At 44.5% G+C, this 19140-nt stretch overlaps 1 protein-coding gene across 8 annotated transcripts in view; it reads right to left on the reverse strand.

Annotated features, from left to right (window-relative positions):
• Window positions 1-19140, reverse strand: part of jmjd1cb (jumonji domain containing 1Cb) — a 116212-nt gene that overhangs the window by 58726 nt on the left and 38346 nt on the right. For all 8 annotated transcript variants that reach the window (XM_085170366.1, XM_085170373.1, XM_085170371.1 and 5 more), the window contains exon 2: window positions 8378-8575. In XM_085170366.1, the coding sequence (XP_085026492.1) occupies window positions 8378-8575 (198 nt within the window). The remainder of the gene's footprint in view (window positions 1-8377; window positions 8576-19140) is intronic.

Genomic DNA, 19140 nt, shown 5'->3' on the forward strand with positions numbered 1-19140 from the left:
TTTGATAGAACAGAGACAGTATACAGTCCTCGTCAGTGGATATCAGGCCCTGTTAGAGCAAAGTTTTGTATTTTTGTCTAAACAACCCAAAACGTGACGTCCCCATATGTGGACGCCAGGAGGTTAAAATGAAGAGTGGTGATAAAAACCCAGAGAGGCCAACAGTGACTGTTTTTGTTCAGATTACACAGAACAAAGCATCAAAACATGTTAACAACACAACAACCTTCACAAACACAGAGCAGGATTCATCACCTCCTTTTAAAGCAGTAAAACTAAATAAGAACCACAACTTTAAAATAATGATAAATGATAAACGGCTCATTTATAAAGTGCTTTTGTAGTTTTTGGTTCAAATTTTAGTCATTTAAGAGACAAATAAGCAGCAACAACGTAACAAAATGTAAGCTGTGTACTGTAAGAACGAGAACACAACGCGAGCGGCTACGACACTGTGCATGTTTCAAAGAAGCGTTTAGGAGTCACAAGGACAGACAGCAGTGTTTGCTAACTGCAAACAGCAGCGTGAAGTCACAGAAACACACAGTTGTGGAAAACATGCAACATAGTGAAGATGTTCAACCCTTAAAATGTTTAATTGTGTTTGTGTGGAAGCAGAGAAATCAAAAGAGGCAAAAGCAAATCTGTCTCACATAAAAGTTTATCTGGAAAAACTGTCATTGATGTGCTATAAGACTTATTTCCCACACCACACATACACACAGGAGGATGAGCGCTTCCTCTACAGTCCTGTTAATAACAACAAAGTGAGAGGAAAGCACAGCTGTGTGTGTGCGCGTGTGTTTAGATGTGTACATTTTTCTTCCACACAACAGTGCAGCCTGGGAGCAGCTGTTACGTTTACATGCAATGAGCAGACATGCAGGACGAGGCGTGCTTTCACAGACAGAGGAATGGCACCTAAAGGTCACTTTTCTCTGGGCTCAGCAGAAAACAATCACAGGAACAAGCGTGTGTGTCTGCACACAAGTGTAGTGTGAGCAGCACATTTGCAAAGTAGCTGCAGCACCGGTGCTCCATCTCTGTCAAACAGGAGGCATTCAGGCACAGAATGAAGCCGTTTTCTCCCACACCTCAGTGTGTAAACTCGACTTCAAGCAGAAACATCATCTCCTGGTCTTGTTTTGGGCTGAGGATGAGCTTTGTCACACAGCAGGTCTAATTACTAAACTATGAGGCACAATATACATTTACTGCAGCAAAATTCTTATTTTCAGCTCAAATCTTATTAATTATTTCATCCTTAACAGTTCCTGACTCATCATGTCTCCATGTTAGGGTGTAATTATTGAGGTGTGTGGTTCTTTTATTTCTCTGCTTTTTATCCAATATTCAGACACCAGTGGATGCATCGGTGAGCAGCTGGAGGTTAGGAGGTTAGTATCTAGCCCAATTACACTTAGACTGGTGCAGCCAAGGATCAAACCACCAGCCATGACCTCCTCCACCTCCTGGGGTACAACCAGAAGTCATTCATGAAGTTAATGCTGTTACCACGTGTTAAACACTCACTGTGGAGGAGCTCATGGTGCTGAGCTCCAGGCAACACAATGATTTCAAGTATCAGATTTGAGTTATTACCATGAGTCTCATGTCTGCTCTGCCACTGTCTTCACTGCGATACTGTAAAGCAGTATTTTTAGAGCAAAGTGACGATTGTGGCACATGAAGATGACTGTGCTGAGCAGGGTGACGTCACATTTGTGTCCACAAGAACCTAATCAAGCATTTGTAACGATTGCAATGAGAGGCAGAGAAAGACCGTAAAAGTATCCATGTATCATGACGTTTTATCTCAGTTCAGTTACGCTGTTACAATGTTACAGAGAAAACCCCAACAATCAGGTGACCTCCTGTGATCAAGCAGTGTCACAATGGTGGGGAGGAGAAACTCCTCAGGAAGAAGTGCAGCAGTGAAAGACACATAGTGAGTGAAGAAACACCCAGTGCATCATGGGAATCCCCCAGCAGCATAACTAAGGGAGGATTCAGGGTCACCTGGTCCAGCCCTAACTATATGCTTTAGCAAAAAGGAAAGTTTGAAGCCTAATCTTAAAAGTAGAGATAGTGTCTGTCTCCTGAATCCAAACTGGAAGCTGGTTCCACAGAAGAGGGGCCTGAAAACTGAAGGCTCTGCCTCCCATTCTACTTTTAAATACTCTAGGAACAACAAGTAGGCCTGCAGAGCGAGAGCGAAGTGCTCTAATAGGGTGATATGGTACTACAAGGTCATTAAGATAAGATGGGGCCTGATTATTTAAGACCTTGTATGTGAGGAGCAGGATTTTGAATTCTGGATTTAACAGGAAGCCAAAACAGGAGAAATCTGCTCCCTCTTTCTAGTCCCTGTCAGGACTCGTGCTGCATGCCACCAGTTCTCTAAGTAAACATATTTCTAAAGGTGCCACTGACATGAAATTATTATGTCAGTAACAACACTTTCAATCCACACGTAAAGAAAAGAAACCATAGATGTAAATAAATAATGTGTAAGAATGAGAAGTGACACAGGGATTGAACACACTGACATTTATTTATCACTTTATACAAATGACGGTTTCATGACAGCTTCTGTGTGGAGAAACCAGTCCCAGCTCAGGTGTGACCCATCCACCACAGTCCCAGCTCAGGTGTGACCCATCCACCACAGTCCCAGCTCAGGTGTGACCCATCCACCACAGTCCCAGCTCAGGTGTGACCCATCCACCACAGTCCCAGCTCAGGTGTGACCCATCCACCACAGTCCCAGCTCAGGTGTGACCCATCCACCACAGTCCCAGCTCAGGTGTGACCCATCCACCACAGTCCCAGCATGGGATCCTTCTATGAGCTCTAGTTCTTCCCACAGATTCAGGTCAGGTCTGAGTCGCAGCTTTACGTTCTGTCTCTGAAAGTTACAAACTTTGGAATCAGCGTCTCGTTGAAACCTTGTTGGTGTTTTTAGGCTGAGGCCTTTGACCAAATATGGTGTATATCACAGCATTCAATTTGGGTTTATCTAACCAAACTATATTCTCCCATATTGTCGTTTTACCAAGATTATGTGACCAGGATGCAGGTTCAGATAAGAAGCTGTATACTTGCACGATATGCAGACCTCCTTTTTTGGGCTGGTCCATTAGGGGTCGCCTCTGCAGATCATCTGCCTCTACCTCACCCTCTCCTCCACTACATCCATGAACCTCATGTGTGGTGTTCCGCTTTTCCTCAATAAATGCTAAATGAAAAGCCCTCACTGAAGTAATTTTGAGAAAGGAAAAAAAGACAAAACAAAACTGGGGAGTGGGGGTGAAATTAGACACAACAGAGACACATAGACAGTGTTGTTCTGCTGTATCTATGGGAGACCAGAGGAAAGCAACTTACAGCCAGAGGAAAACAGAGCAAAGTAAACACAAGAGAGCTAAATGAAAGCCAAATGTCTGTGTGTGTGTGGGGGGGGGGGGCTCTGGGGGATGGGACCTGTCTTGGTGAGTTATGGAGCGGGTGTAAGCTGGGTGGGGTCACTGGGAACTCTACAACATAAGAGACCCTAAACACGCAGGCATGTTCACCTCACACACAGTTGTGGTCAGACGTTTGCACACAGTCATCATAAACATGAATGCAAGTTGACTCTGGGCTTGTCAGCTATTTTTCCAGGGTGGGACGATGGTGCAACACAGACTCAGGAAGTCGGAGCACAAGTTTGACTTCAACACAGTCCACAGTGTATATGCAGGCTCACATGTAGCTACACAAACATGTCTTGTAACTTGACGAGACAAAGGCCTATTAACTTCTCATTAGTGTTCATGATTAGCAACAGCAGTCATTGATGGACCAATACTCTGAACAACGGGAAAGTCCAGGATGTAAGAAGCAAAGGTGGAGATTTACATAAGTTGGGAGGATCTCTTGTAGCCACGTGTAACTGCAGATTCATCAGTTCAAACAATTATATGTACATACAGGCTACTGAGACCCAAACTGTCACTTTCAGATGAGAACAAACTGACTGAACAGTTAAACCTACGATTATAGAATAAAACAGTTTTATGCATTTATGTGCCTTTAATATATCATAAAGGCATTGCTGGCTTGTTGTTTCACTGCCAATAGGGAAACAGGCCAAATAGGTCTACAGCATGTGATGAATATGCAACAGTTTCTTGTTATTGTAAAGTTTATTACAACGTAACATTGTGTCCTTGTGTATAATTGGATGTGTGTCAATAACTGGGCGGTGACCCGGACACAATGGTATCAAACTACATAAATGGCATTTCTGTTAAGTGTTCCCATATGGAAAAGATATTTATAAATCTTATAAAGTTTGTATCTGTCTTGTGTGAAACTTGTATGAAAAGCATACAAGAGTAAAAACAGATAGAAGATCCCTTGAAAAATTATATAATGAAACTTGTATGTTTTGTATACTTACTAAAACAATATATGAAAGTAATGAGAAAGTGGCCACTTTCATGAGTAAATCATATAAGTTTTTACTATTTCTTTTCCATATGGGTTTGTTTGTTCAAATCCAAATGATGTAACAGGGAGAGGGCACCTGGTGTGAACCTGCAGTTTACAGCCCAGGCTGAAAGTAAGACAAATGTGGAGCTTACAAAGACACTCTTCACATTGATCATCAGATGATGCAAAGAAGAAATTACAAAGAGAAACATCAAATGAAACTTTGGGATCTATGAGATCATAAAATCTGAGTGCAGGAAGGAAATGAGCTTTTTCACTCAGCAGCTCTCTGCTAACACAAAAACAGGAATGTATTTAAGCCTTGAATGGAGCTAACACTCGAGCTGTGGTTATCAGACTGCAGGATCCTCCTACAGCCGCACCTGCTACAGCTGTTACTACTACCAGCATTCATATTCTATTAATACTCTCACACACGATTTTCCTTTACGGCTGGGTCGACTTCTGCTCATCACGCTGCCTTTGTTCTTTACATCGAATAATCTGACAGCTGACAGAACGATCTGGCGTCTGTGCAGCTCTCCACACCACAGCTTCAGTGAATAATTACACACCTCCATGGACAATCTGCAAGCTTCATCCTAACTATGGCTAACTCTTGCTAGTGACCTCGAAGAAACTGATGCACATTTTACTGTCATACTGAAACAGAGATGACAGCAGCTTATGCATAGATGTGCATTTCAGTATATTAGCAGACAATAGGTTGGAGGACACATGGACACCCACAGCAGATCACAGCAGCTCTGCAAACAGACGTACACAAACACATGTATGAACCACACAAATACATAATCAGTCCAGATTTTGCTGTAAACTCAGAGTGAAACCAAAAACCACACTGAGCAAAGCCCAGACAGAGAGATGAATGACAGTAATTAATAGTGAATTAATACTGATGAGTGCAACAGCCCCTGTGTGTGTCTGTGTGCACACTTATACATCCTTGTGAGGACCAAAAATTCAACTGTTAGAATACTTGTGGGAACCAAACGCCCGTCAAACAGCTTTTGAAGGCATGTTTGAGGCTGAAATTGTGGTTTTAGTAGCAGGGTCACAGTTAGGTTATGGTTAGGGTTCAGGTAAGCAGCTGGGGAAAGCATTATGTCCTCACTGAGATATAAAACCAAGTGTGCGTGCGGTTATACAACAACAAAGCGAGCTGCTGGGTCCACTCGCCTGCTCATCTACTGTCTCTGTCTAGCAGCAGCTGCTGGGGCTGAAAATTCAGGCAGCACGGACCCACGTGAGGTTTTAAAGGCGAGTCAACGCCACACCGGAGAACAAAGCGCTTGGAAGCAAAGGACTCGGTGTGAGCCTGAGTGACGAGGGGTACTCAGACCAGGGCTCAGATTGGTGAGGTTTTAAAGGCGAGTCAACGCCACACTGGAGAACAAAGCGCTTGGAAGCAAAGGACTCGGTGTGAGCCTGAGTGAGGAGGGGTACTCAGACCAGGGCTCAGATTGGTGAGGTTTGCTGACAGGCCGAGTGTTTGAGAGTTTGCACATCTGACTGACCTGAGGCGCCAACCAGAGGGCAGCGGGTCAATCAGGTATGAGTCTGTACTATATTTCAATGTTGTTGCTATGGCAACAGCGTGATAAATCTGTGAGAAACGGGAGGAGCAGTGAGAGAGGCAGAAAAACAACCAGGAAAAAAGTGTGCGTGTCTTTGAACTCTTATCTACGATGTGTGTGCCAGATGGCACCGTGCACTCTGTTACATAACCACAACAGTGACTCACATTTGTGCGCACACAGAGAAAAGAGCACAGTCGGAAACTAAATGACATCAGTGTCAAGCATTTACAAAGCAAATCCTCCAATAAGTGACAAACCCAGAAACACGAGCACACCCACAGGATCATCTCCTCATACAGGGGTGCGACATCGAGACAGCGGCACAAACACCGCGGTAACCACGCTGCCACCACACCAAAGTGTATGACGCAAGCCGCAGAGCAGACCGAGCCTCACGTGATCACTCACACACTTACAGACAAATGTAGTTTGACTAAGGTGAAACTTCCAAACACATCTCTGAGGCTCTGCCATTGGCTAAGAGACTGAGGATGTTGGGCTCAGTCCTCTCCTAACCCTGCTGACTTGATCCAGTGATGACCTCCTGCTGTGCTCGTGCTCCTGGAGCCCTTGCAGAGCGTGAAGCAGCTGGGATGAGGATTAGCACTTGCAAGTCTGAGGCGGGGTTATCGGTTACCTAAACTCCTCCCCAAGCAGAGGACTTCAGGTAACCATCAAATAACAACAACAAATTGCTCGCCCATATTCTTCTGCTTATCTGAATTTGAGTTGCGAGGGCACCACCCTAAGCAAGGAAAGCTACACCCTCCCTCTTGCCAGCCACCTCCTACAGCTTATTCCGGGGAACGCCGCAGCGTTCTCTCATCTCCGGGCCTCCTCCTGGTCCAGCAGGCGACTGCCTCGGCTGGTCTGTTCGATGTGGAGTAGTGGCTCCACTTATATCTGCCATCTCAATCTTTCGCCTTTCAACAATAACAGACAAAAAGATCAGAACAGCAACTACAGCTCCATCTGATGGCTAATGGCTGCATAACATTTAGGACAACAATTTACCTGCTGCTGATTTTAACTGTAAACCAATTAGATTAAAGGACTAGTAAGTCTGGTACAAACGACTGACAAGACTAGTCCTCCAGTTAACTAGTCACGCACATCAGGCACTAGTCCCATCTGTACCTCAATGACTGCATGGTGCCAGGTTCTGTTGCTGCAAAACAACCCAAACATCCCCACCATATCCTCCACTTGGTTTCTGCTGAACAAACTGGGAATCATGGCCCAGCATCTCCAATCTGATCTTGTCTGGCCAAAAGTCATTGTTCCAGGACTCCTGTGGATTTTTCAGACACAGCTTTGCAAACCTACGCTGTGCTGCCATGTGTACTGTCATGGACATTTATCGTGGTCACGGAGCCAGAGATCCAGGTCTATGTCTTTCCATGTTTCGGAGCACTGCACTCTGAATCTGCTGGGACGTCCACTCCTGGAAAGTTTGCCCCGCTGTGTAAATACACGTCTGAATGCTCCACACCAAACTGTCACACCCGCTGCTTCCACACAGATCGTCACACTTGCTGATCATAAATGAATTTAAAATCATATATTCGATTTTGGAGGAATTGACATATTGTCACAATCACTGGAATCAGCCTTTGTTTGTGGCTTTAATCAGCAAACACAACAACAGTGAACATAGTAACAAAGTATCCACTTTGCCATAATATGGTACTGTACTATTGATCTGTATCAACTATGCAGCCTCTAACTCACAGCTATGATCACGGGGTGCAAAGATTATTAGAAGAAAACAGATAATAACCCATAAGAAACACAGTCATCATCATCATCATCATCATCATGCAGCAGGCAGCTACACCTGCTAGCTGCCTGCTGCAGACAGCCAGATGAGATAAAGCTAACACGAGTTTTTACTGATGACAGGATCATTTGTGCCACACACTCAGACCACGTGGATAATGACAATAATCCAGGTTCACACCAGTTGCAGCAGCTGTGACTGTGCAGAAGACCTAACCCTGGACACCAGCTGCAGAGGACGCTGTGAGGAATCACAGCTGAGCAGCTGAAGAACTTAAAACTTCATCCGTTCACTGATGATTGACAGGAAACACATGACATGCCAACCAAACAACAGCAAGAGCCAAACAAGTTTATAGAAAAGCTCGTAAACAGCAACACCTTCATGCAGAAGCACAGCGACGATCCACAGAGCAGCAGAGAGGACACTTGCAGCTCCACGCAGGCGGAACAGCAGAGTCAACTTGGCTGGCCAGCATCATTATCGTGCCCAGCCTATAAATAGCAAACACAGGTCTTACCAGGGCAGGCCACTGTATGTGTTTGGCCTTGGATCCCTGCAGCAGGCCTCCTGCTCCTCCTCCGGCTGCTGCTGCTGCTGCGCACTCCTTCCTCTTGGCCCAGACCAGCTGATGCTCTAGTAGAAACAGCTGGAAATCCTCATAGACCTTCACCCACTCCCTCTTGTCCCACTCCTGGTCATCAAACTCCACATATACCTGTACACGACACAGCAGAAGGAAAACACACAAAACTGTTAATAACCGATAAAATGAACGCAATGAGTATCGTTTGGTTGAGCTCATCAAGACCCACATTAAGCATCTGTTACACACAGGAAGAGGAGGAAGAGGAGTTAACGGGACAAAGAGTAATATCTCTCACATATAATGTAAATAAGTAGGATTTACAGACAGATAACGCTGGATAATAAAAGAATAAAGATAATGAAATAAGTTAACCTCGATATAAGTATGACGCGATCAATCACCCATGTTTGGACAGACAACGTGACAGACCAATGACAACCATAACAGCACCCCACAGAACCAATCACGTGGCTGGGACAGACTTCATGTTAGGTTGATTTACTCAGACAAAAGTAGGAGCAGCCAGCAGAAGCACACGTGCTGCAGCAGCCGTACACACCAGCACGCCGGGAGCGTCAAAACATGGACAGTCAGAGTTAACGACCACGAATCCAACAGGAAGAAAGAAGAGAGCGACATGCGCCAAAGCATGTTTCCATAAAAGGCAGTAACGACACAAATCATGTTTAGCAGCAGTGCAGAGACATTTGGACGGGCACTTTGTCCACACAACATAAGACATACAGTAACATGACAAATGCATCCTGAGTATAGAAGGACAGTCGCACAGCTGAGCCTCGCTGAGCCTCGCTGACCACCTCTGCAGACACAGAGCACGTACGATACGTCTGCAGCCGTTCTTTAGTATTCAAACGCTGCGTTGCTGACATCAGAAGATATTCCAGTGACTGTTGCACATGTTTGTGTGTCTGTGTGTGTGTGTAGTGATCATCTCTCTCTCTCATCTGCTTCCTCGCCTCCTATAACTCCTCCCCTCCCCCACTCGTTCCTCCACGAGCAGGGAGACAGAGGAGAGATCAGCGAGTGCATCTCTCTCCTCATTCAGCCTCCCACCCACTCCGTCTCCCACAATGCACTGCTGCAGTCGACTGAGTGATAGCTCCCAGCCAGCACACGCTGAGGACATCACTGTTGTGCCGTCTTTGTTTACCCTTGCTGTTTTATCGCCACATATTACTCATCTGTTTATTACGGCATACTTTTACCCTCCACTGCAAAATCCTTCTTTATTTTGTTTGGTGGAGTCGTGCTCATTCCTTTACACCATCACCCTCATCACCCTGCTCATGTGATCATCCATCCTGGTGTGTGTCTGCCACTTCAGATTCTCTCAGTGCTTTCCCTTCACTTCATTCTGGGGCACAACCAGCAGTTTACTCACTGTCATCATTCATTCTTACTGGTTTCATCATTATACTGGTGTCATCATCATCAGGATCATTAAAATGCATACCTTCTGTCACCACTGAAGAGATAACGTCGTTCCAGCTGTTTCCTCTGATGCCCACCACAGTTTGTCTCTAAACGAGGCAAACTGAACCGTTATCGCTCCGTGCTATAGGAAGACACTGATCACCACACTAAACATGTGATTTTACAGCTGCGACAAGATCAGAAAGGAACGAGTGAGATAAAGAGACGTGCTGCTGAGATACAGTCGTAAAAGAAATGACATGACTGTCCTCCTATCCAACCATTTTTACTCATCACTCGTTTTCAAATCTAATCTTCTTTTCAATATTCTACATACACACGAATCCAGACAAACTCAACAAGTCATCCTCCTAACTTCAGGAGAATCAGGATTAGAATAAAACCAAAAGCTCAGAGAAAATGAGCTGCTGGCCTGATCAGAACAGTGACAGAGTTTCAATTAAACCACCTAAAAACAGCTAAATCTGTCACACTTAAATCGAGTTTTGCTATCAGAATCTTATTTTCTCTTTAAAGTGAGACAGACAGAAAAGCAAAGATACTGAACATTCACCTCTAAAGATGCAAAACATGTAGTAAGTAGCTCATACAGACTGAATTGTCCTTATAAAAGTACATTTCTAATAAGCTAAAGCAATCGTTATAAATAATAACAAAGCAAAATAGAATTTAAGGATATGAGCTCACAGGGGAAACGGTGTCAAAGCACAGAGTTGGACTAATGCAACGAGAAATCAATAGTGTTTTATTGCAGAGTTATAGATTTATTATAGATTTCTTGTAGCAGAGCTTAACCCTTTAAGACCTACCATAGAACCAAGTCCGCCAGAGCTTCTATTATATGTTTACATGCTGTGGAGCCATTTTTGGGAGCATTTCAAGTTGCTATACATCAATACAACCATTATAGCCTAAATTTTAATAATATGTCTGCATTAAGTGCATAGTAATTACATAAATTGCAACAAAGTGCAATAAACTACAAAAAAATTGAAAATCGTTTTTGTTTTTTTAACATATATTTCTAGTTAGAGAAATTTAAGAGGCTTATCCCTCAAAACTGTAAATACAAAAAAGTTGCACAAAATAGTTTCCCACCACAGGAAATTTATTTTGAGTGTCTTCATAGTTTTATTTTTGAAATACACCAATTTTTATACACTGCAGGAAAAACGAAAATAAATATTATAATGCAAATTTGCAAAAAAGCAGCATCTGCATCAAAATAAACTATTTCCAGCAGTGCAATATGAGTCCTAAGCATCCCAGAAACGACACAGAAAGTCATAAAGTCAAAGATAACTTTTAAAAACACCAGTATAGGCTCATGAAGCCCTGATGGTAAAAAAAAAAAAACTAAATTTCCGCGAAAATGACGTCACTTCCAGTTTCGGGCAGGTCATGGAGGACATGTGAAAGTTTGCGCTGACGTCTATTCCAATGTAGGAAGTGTTATGAACAGCTAATCGGATCGGCAAAGCGTGTTTCTGGAATATTATGTTTTTGTTGCTGCAAGTGCTTTTTATGCAGTTTTTGCAAAGCTACATGTGGAAGGAAACTGTGACCGAGGACAAGCTGATGGCATAAGATGTAAGTACAACTCCTCCGGTTTCATATGCAAAAAAAATTATTGCGCTAGCTCACGTGGTTGCAGAGCTACAGGGATTTAAAAATGGTTACACAAAACAGAGCGTGTCCGCTCCGACCGGCTTTAAAGGGTTAAACAGCCCTGCCTCCCGTCCACAGCGTGATCAGTAAACGGCGTCTCCACCACGGCTGTTTCCATTTGAATGACTTATTTAAATACTATTACAGTATGTAAAACCTCAGCTTTAAGATAAACATCAAAGAATCCAAGTAAGAGAACAACAGTCAGCAAGCAAATGAGGAGCAGGGAGGCCTGTTTGGCTTTACCCACTGGACTCTCTAAACAAATACCTAAGTGAGTGTGTGCGCTGTGTGGGATCAGTGTGATGGTCACATTCTCCTCGCAGCGATCTGCTTCATCCATCTCTACAATCTGGAGATTTCACTCTCGGTCGAGCACAAGAGACGTGCCGACGACAGGCAGAGTGAGACGTTCCTGCAGAACCCGTCTGCGTCTCTCAGCAGCGCACAAACCGGAGCTCGCACGCGGGACGTCTCGGATAGATGAATACATCTCATGGCGCCTGAGCATTTAGACGAAGCTGCAGGAGAAGGAACGCCGAGAGCGGCACAGTCTGTTCCCCTGTCGGGATGATCCGTCTGCGAGCACGTTACTGTTCACAGCAAGGAAGACGTGGTACACACAGACGCATGCAGATGCACACACATGTAGAACTCAGTCAAGAAAACACACCATACAAACTGGAAAATGGAGAGTCTGGTGAGTTGGTTGCTATAGTAACTGAAGGTCGCACTAAGCACTGGCTATGTACACACACACACACACACACACACACACACCTAGTTTCCTATTGAATCTTTGTGTGTGTTTCTTGGTTTCCACCTTTCACGTGCAGCTGAGCGTTCAGCTTTAAACATGTTGAGCGTGCAGCCAAGAGCAACAGCAGGTGCGAGGTCGGGCCAGAGAGGGACAAGCAAAGTTTATCTAAACCTCACATATCATCTGAGTACAGATGCTTTAGCGTCTGATTGTTTTGGAGGTGTGTTTAGCAGTGCAGCAGAGTATAATCTGCCCATCACTAACAGCTGCAGAGCTGCGTTCTGGCTGGCTGCACCGACGGCCGCTGGCAGCCAATGAGCACGAGTCATGAAAATGCAGAACCAATGGGGAGAGTGCAGTCAAATCTGCTTTTTAAACTGAGCACCAGGGGAAGCTGGAAAACACACACCCACACACACAAGAAAGAAAACAGAGGAGAGGAGAACAAAGGTTGTGACTGCGAGCACTTCATGAGCATGATGACAGCAGCGAGGTGTTTCCAGTGGACTCACTTAGATGCATAACCTGCACAAACATGCACATCCTTGTGGTTTGGCCTTTGAGACTGCTTGAGTGCACTGCAGGAAGCTCACATGCACGTGCAGGTGAACCATTGTAAACAATCACTTCATGTTTTTGAACATGTCAACATCACATACAGCTGCAGCAGGACACTGAAAGCCTTCTGAGAGCTTTGTGATTGTAACTGCAGGACAAGTCACACTCTGGCTTTAATCTCCTTTCTCTCATTACAATAAAAAATATCTATGAACATTTGAAAAGAGTCAACAGAGTGATTCAGTGTGACCTTTAACCCCTGATGACTTCATAACTTTCACAAGCAGCTACACCCTCTTCCTCTCCATCTCCCTCTAGATCTGTCTGAGCTCCAGTCTTACCTCCAAAAAGTCATGTGCACACACACACACACACACACACACACACACACACACACACACACACCTAGTTTCCTATTGAATCTTTGTGTGTGTTTCTTGGTTTCCACCTTTCACGTGCAGCTGAGCGTTCAGCTTTAAACATGTTGAGCGTGCAGCCAAGAGCAACAGCAGGTGCGAGGTCGGGCCAGAGAGGGACAAGCAAAGTTTATCTAAACCTCACATATCATCTGAGTACAGATGCTTTAGCGTCTGATTGTTTTGGAGGTGTGTTTAGCAGTGCAGCAGAGTATAATCTGCCCATCACTAACAGCTGCAGAGCTGCGTTCTGGCTGGCTGCACCGACGGCCGCTGGCAGCCAATGAGCACGAGTCATGAAAATGCAGAACCAATGGGGAGAGTGCAGTCAAATCTGCTTTTTAAACTGAGCACCAGGGGAAGCTGGAAAACACACACCCACACACACAAGAAAGAAAACAGAGGAGAGGAGAACAAAGGTTGTGACTGCGAGCACTTCATGAGCATGATGACAGCAGCGAGGTGTTTCCAGTGGACTCACTTAGATGCATAACCTGCACAAACATGCACATCCTTGTGGTTTGGCCTTTGAGACTGCTTGAGTGCACTGCAGGAAGCTCACATGCACGTGCAGGTGAACCATTGTAAACAATCACTTCATGTTTTTGAACATGTCAACATCACATACAGCTGCAGCAGGACACTGAAAGCCTTCTGAGAGCTTTGTGATTGTAACTGCAGGACAAGTCACACTCTGGCTTTAATCTCCTTTCTCTCATTACAATAAAAAATATCTATGAACATTTGAAAAGAGTCAACAGAGTGATTCAGTGTGACCTTTAACCCCTGATGACTTCATAACTTTCACAAGCAGCTACACCCTCTTCCTCTCCATCTCCCTCTAGATCTGTCTGAGCTCCAGTCTTACCTCCAAAAAGTCATGTGCACACACACACACACACACACACACACACACACACACACACACACACACACACACACACACACACACACACTTCTATTCTGCTTGCCAAGAAGTCTAATCTGATTTACTGAGCTTGACTGGAGAGAAAACATGCATGCTAGCCAAGCTAAAAAGACTTCTTTATCCACTTTACCACCGACCTCCACGGCCTCACACACAGACGAGGAAGCGAGCACACAAACACACTTAGAACAAGTAAGGAGATTTAAACTGAAGCCTTTCAGGAGTAACAGCAGAAAGAAAAGTTACATGTGACACACTGTCACCACAAACCAGCCCATCCTTTATACCACTTTGAGCACTTGTGTGTTTGTGATATTATTTGCCTCATCACATACAAACTGTAGGTCACGTAGAGCTGACTCGAGGAATGAACAGGCCGAAGAACGCAGAGATACAAAGGGAGTGAATCGCACCATGAAGAGGTGACACAAATCTGCATATCAGCTAAAGCACATCAGCTGGGGACTGTGGGTTCCCCTCATATCAATGATCAACAGTATGTAGTGACAGAACAAGGAGTTATAAAAATACTCAGAAGAGAGGTGAACTACTGGCAAACCAGCTGAGCATGAACCAGCTTACATACTGAAGCCAAGGAGCCGCGTAGCAACAGATGATGCTGGAGCATTTTCGAGTTACAGAGTATCAATCAGCACGGTGAGACTTTCACAGAGATGGTCCCCAAGAGGCACACAGATATATGAAGCAGCTGCTGAAATGTGTGTCAGTCTGCCCTGCAGCAGAGATGGTTGTGATCTCCCAAGTTAGAAACAAACTGATATATAACTTCATCGCTTTTCTGTGAGGAAGTGTGTGTTACAATGTTAACAGTCTAGTCTGATTCACTTCTTTAATAACAATCATCTATATTCATCGTCACTAACTGAACAACATGGTGCTTCACAAGTAAACAAACTAACACAACAGAGACCGACAGCTTCTGTGAGGAGGGAAGAGCGTCTCTTTTGAGGAAGGTCACTGGGGTAGAAATAACACGAAGGCGAGAGATGCAATAAGAGAGCAGATGAGTTGAAGTAATACTCAATGACAGCATGAAGGTCATCTCTCTCTGCGCGCACCACGTTGGACACAGAGACGCGATGCGTAGCGTAGACACGTGCAACACAACAGAGCTGACACCAGGAACATGTGGAAGAAAGAGGTTGAGACAAATATGTGGAGTGAGCAACAGATAAAGGAAAGTAAACGTCCTCGAGCAGAGTCGTGTGACCCAGCTTTGCCTGCCGCTCTCCTCTTTCATCCACTCGTCTCCTCGTGAACGATGTGTGGGCCCAGGAGGAAAAGACGGGAAATCTGCAGCGCTGCCGACGCTTTAGGAGACATCACATTGTTGTTGTTTGTAGAGCGATATGATCCAATGCAACCAGGAGAAAACAGCTGTGTAGTGTTGTGCTTACAGGACAGTCACACATCCTGACGCGTGTTCGCGACACAGGCTCGCTTCTTTTCAATTTCACCATTAAAGCTCGTGAAAATACAACATCTCAAATGAATACAATATTGTAGCATGAACCTCTGGGTTTGGTGCAGAACAGGAAACCATCATGGTGAGCTGAGCCACACAGGTCACTGATGAAAATGAAATATTAATTATTATTAGGGATGGAAAGTTGACAGTGTGGGAAACGTGTGGTAGGAGGAGGTGCAGAGACGACCGCGGCCTTCAGAGGGTCGTTCAGAAAAGCTGATTCAGGAACCAGTGAGAAGTGTTTGTGGTCATCTGCTGCTGCTGGTCCAAGTCTAAGGTCGATGCAGCCGTCCAGCAGGATGATTCACTTCATCTTTCTATGTGCTGACATACACAGATGTCAGCTTCTTTACATTTCCTAAGGAGAAACTACGAGGAAGATGAGGAAGACCAACCCAGTAACACTTCAGCCGACTGCCTCCATGCAGCGCCGCTTTGAAGCAGTAATGTGTGGTGAAGGTGAATATTAATAAAGGTACTTTTCTCGATAGATCTCTATGATCGAAACAACAATGTGAGACACTCGATCTATGATGTTCATGAACTCTAAACCACGTAGAAGATCAAAGGAGGAATTTCACTTTACACACAATGAATATAGAAGGTGAGGATTTATGAACTGTATAAACATCTTAATGATATTCATCATTTATTATTGTAGTCGGTATTAATATGTATTATGTACCTGTACATTATTATGTATAAAAGTATCATTTGTCATTCTGTGGTAGGTTGATGAACTGCTGGCTCTTTGGACTCATGAGACTGAGCAGGTGTCCCGACCTCACTGAGGCGGCTCGTTTGTTTGCTTTTCTATTATTATTGCTTTGTTTTCCATCCATCTACCCATCTCTCTACATGCCCGAGGATTAAGATCCCTTAGACCAGTGGTCTCCAACCTTTTTTGTGCCACGGACCGCTTTATGCCCGACAATATTTTCATGGACCGGCCTTTAAGGTGTCGCGGAAAAATACAACAAAATAAAACTAGTACCGTTACTGAAAAAAAGAAGATTTATTCATAACACACGTGAAAAGACCCAGGAAAACCGAGTAAACGATAAAAACGATAACAAAATAACACTGAAAACTGATAAAAACCCTGAAAACTATACATTTCACACCTGAGCCTCGACTCTCGCGGCCCGGTACCAAACGACTCACGGACCGGTACCGGTCCGAGGCCCGGGGGTTGGGGACCGCTGCCTTAGACTGACACACACACACGCACTCCTCGTGCCTATGGTACGACAGCTTTTCTCCGTGCCCCTGGTACACTGCGCAGAAACACACACACACACACACCCCTTGTTTAACTCCAGAAGCAGCCTGCAGCCTTTCACCTGTGTAGTCCACATGAACTAACTAACCACTAACTAACTGACCTGCTGACAGGAAAACCCGATTTGTTTCTTCTCTTGAAGCCAACTCTGTCTCTGATCTGTTCAGCAGTCAGACTTTATTAAACTGCCTTTCACACTTTTCTGGAACTTCAAAGAGTTTTATTTTTAATTGCAATTAAACTTTGATAATTATCAAAGGAGACTTGGTAAACTTCTGCAGCCCTCAAAGCCTAAAATGCATGGGTTGTTGCAAAGACATAACATAGCCATGGATGTGAGACAGCTAACACACTTGATTGCACTTGCAGCTCTGCAACCCTCGTGTGAAATATCAACTCCTGATGGGAACAGAGAAGCCGACTTCTGAGGGGAACCAAATAAAGACCTAAATGTTGAATATTCAGCAGAATATGAGGACACACACTGAAGGAAAAAGAAGGCAGGGCTTTCTTCTCTGCATTGCCCCCCCCTCCCTCCTCTCTCACTCCCCGTCTCCTGATAATACAGCTCTAATAATAGTCTAGTTGCAGCGAGACAATCGTTGAGTGGAATCTAGGGCAGCCACTGCAGAGCCAGTATGGGAAAATCCCTGCTGTCCTCTCCAGCCTGCCTGTGCGCTCTGCATCTGTGTGGCTGTTTTCACTTCATGCTGCACAGGAGGAGAGAGAGCACTTTTTATGTTACCTTTAAAGATCTTTATCCTGAAAATCAGCCAACAACTCGGCCACTTCTTTGACACGTGGCCTCACAAATATGTGTCCCTCGGCATGTGGGAGCCTCCTACAGTGGGGGGGATAATGAATAAATAAAGCCCACTGTGCACGGCCTCTGACGAGCTCTGGATAGAAACAGAAATATGGACTCAACATATATGTACATTCATCATACTGGAAGCTGTAAATTCGTGCTCCTCTGTGACGCGTCGGTGAGCTCTGGTCTCTGAATAAACAAGCGTGACAAACATCTGCACACCTCTGTGGATGTGTCACAGTGCTTCAGGGCTGTTTAATAATCTGTAGTACATCTTTAGTCACTGTGTTCTGCCTTTGTTGTATGAACAACCACAAGCTGCCCGAGAATTACTCTCAGCAGTGATCCCCTCCAACAAAGAGCTACTTCCTGAATATAACCAAGAGCTTAAACTGCTTCAGTTCCATAAGAAACCCTCTACAGGCCTTAACGATTCCTTTATACTTGATAATATGCAGGTTAAGATCTTTTGTGCTACAAACATAGAAATGAGATTTGGTGCCATTAAGCATCATCTCATTAATGTGACGGGTAAATCAGCTCTCAGAGAGGACTCCTGGATGAAGTGAAGGAGTGCATGCAGACTGTCGGATGTTAGGAATTCTTCTGTTTGGCACTGAAGCGACTGCGTGGGCATTTCTAAACTGATGAACAGAACTGAGCTAGACGAGACTGGTGCTGTGCCTCGAGACACCAGCTGGGGTTTAGTCTCACTCTCGCTTCCATCGATGCGACTGTTTTCTACGTGTTACATAACGACAAATATGGAGGTCAAACTCCAGCTGTTATCAGCTGGAAAGCGACAGTTGTGCAATATCACACAGCCAACAGCAACAACAGTGTGTTGGTAAACCTGAAGTAGTTTGATTACACTCAGTGAGCAAAAAGAAAAGATGAAACCAGTTCAGAGTTCAGAGACACATGTTCACTGTAAGGCCTGAGTTTAGTTACCACGTCCTGATGGTGAACTTTGTAAACCAGTGTCATCCAGTCAGGAACTGCTAATGGTCCCACATGTATAAGAAAATAATGTATTCTTAAGGGTTTATCCCTAAATTTAAATGGAGATATTTTTCCTCCTGGATATTGAAAAACAAACCCTCTTCAGCCTCTCGGGGATAACGCCGTCTGCTTTTTCCTCTGTCACATTAGGAAGTAGCTTTAGCTTCAGTAGCGAGGCATTCTGGAGTTTAAGCCAACATGGCACTAAACAACTAGGACACACATGAAGCACGGGCCCTTCACAGACACAAGCTGGCCCAATGTCTCCTCACCAGAATAAATGTTTATGCCAGCTGCAGTCTGCCGGTCTACATGCTGTAATAAT

Source organism: Neolamprologus multifasciatus, chromosome 8, assembly GCF_963576455.1.
Source record: "Neolamprologus multifasciatus chromosome 8, fNeoMul1.2, whole genome shotgun sequence".
NCBI lineage: Eukaryota > Metazoa > Chordata > Actinopteri > Cichliformes > Cichlidae > Neolamprologus > Neolamprologus multifasciatus.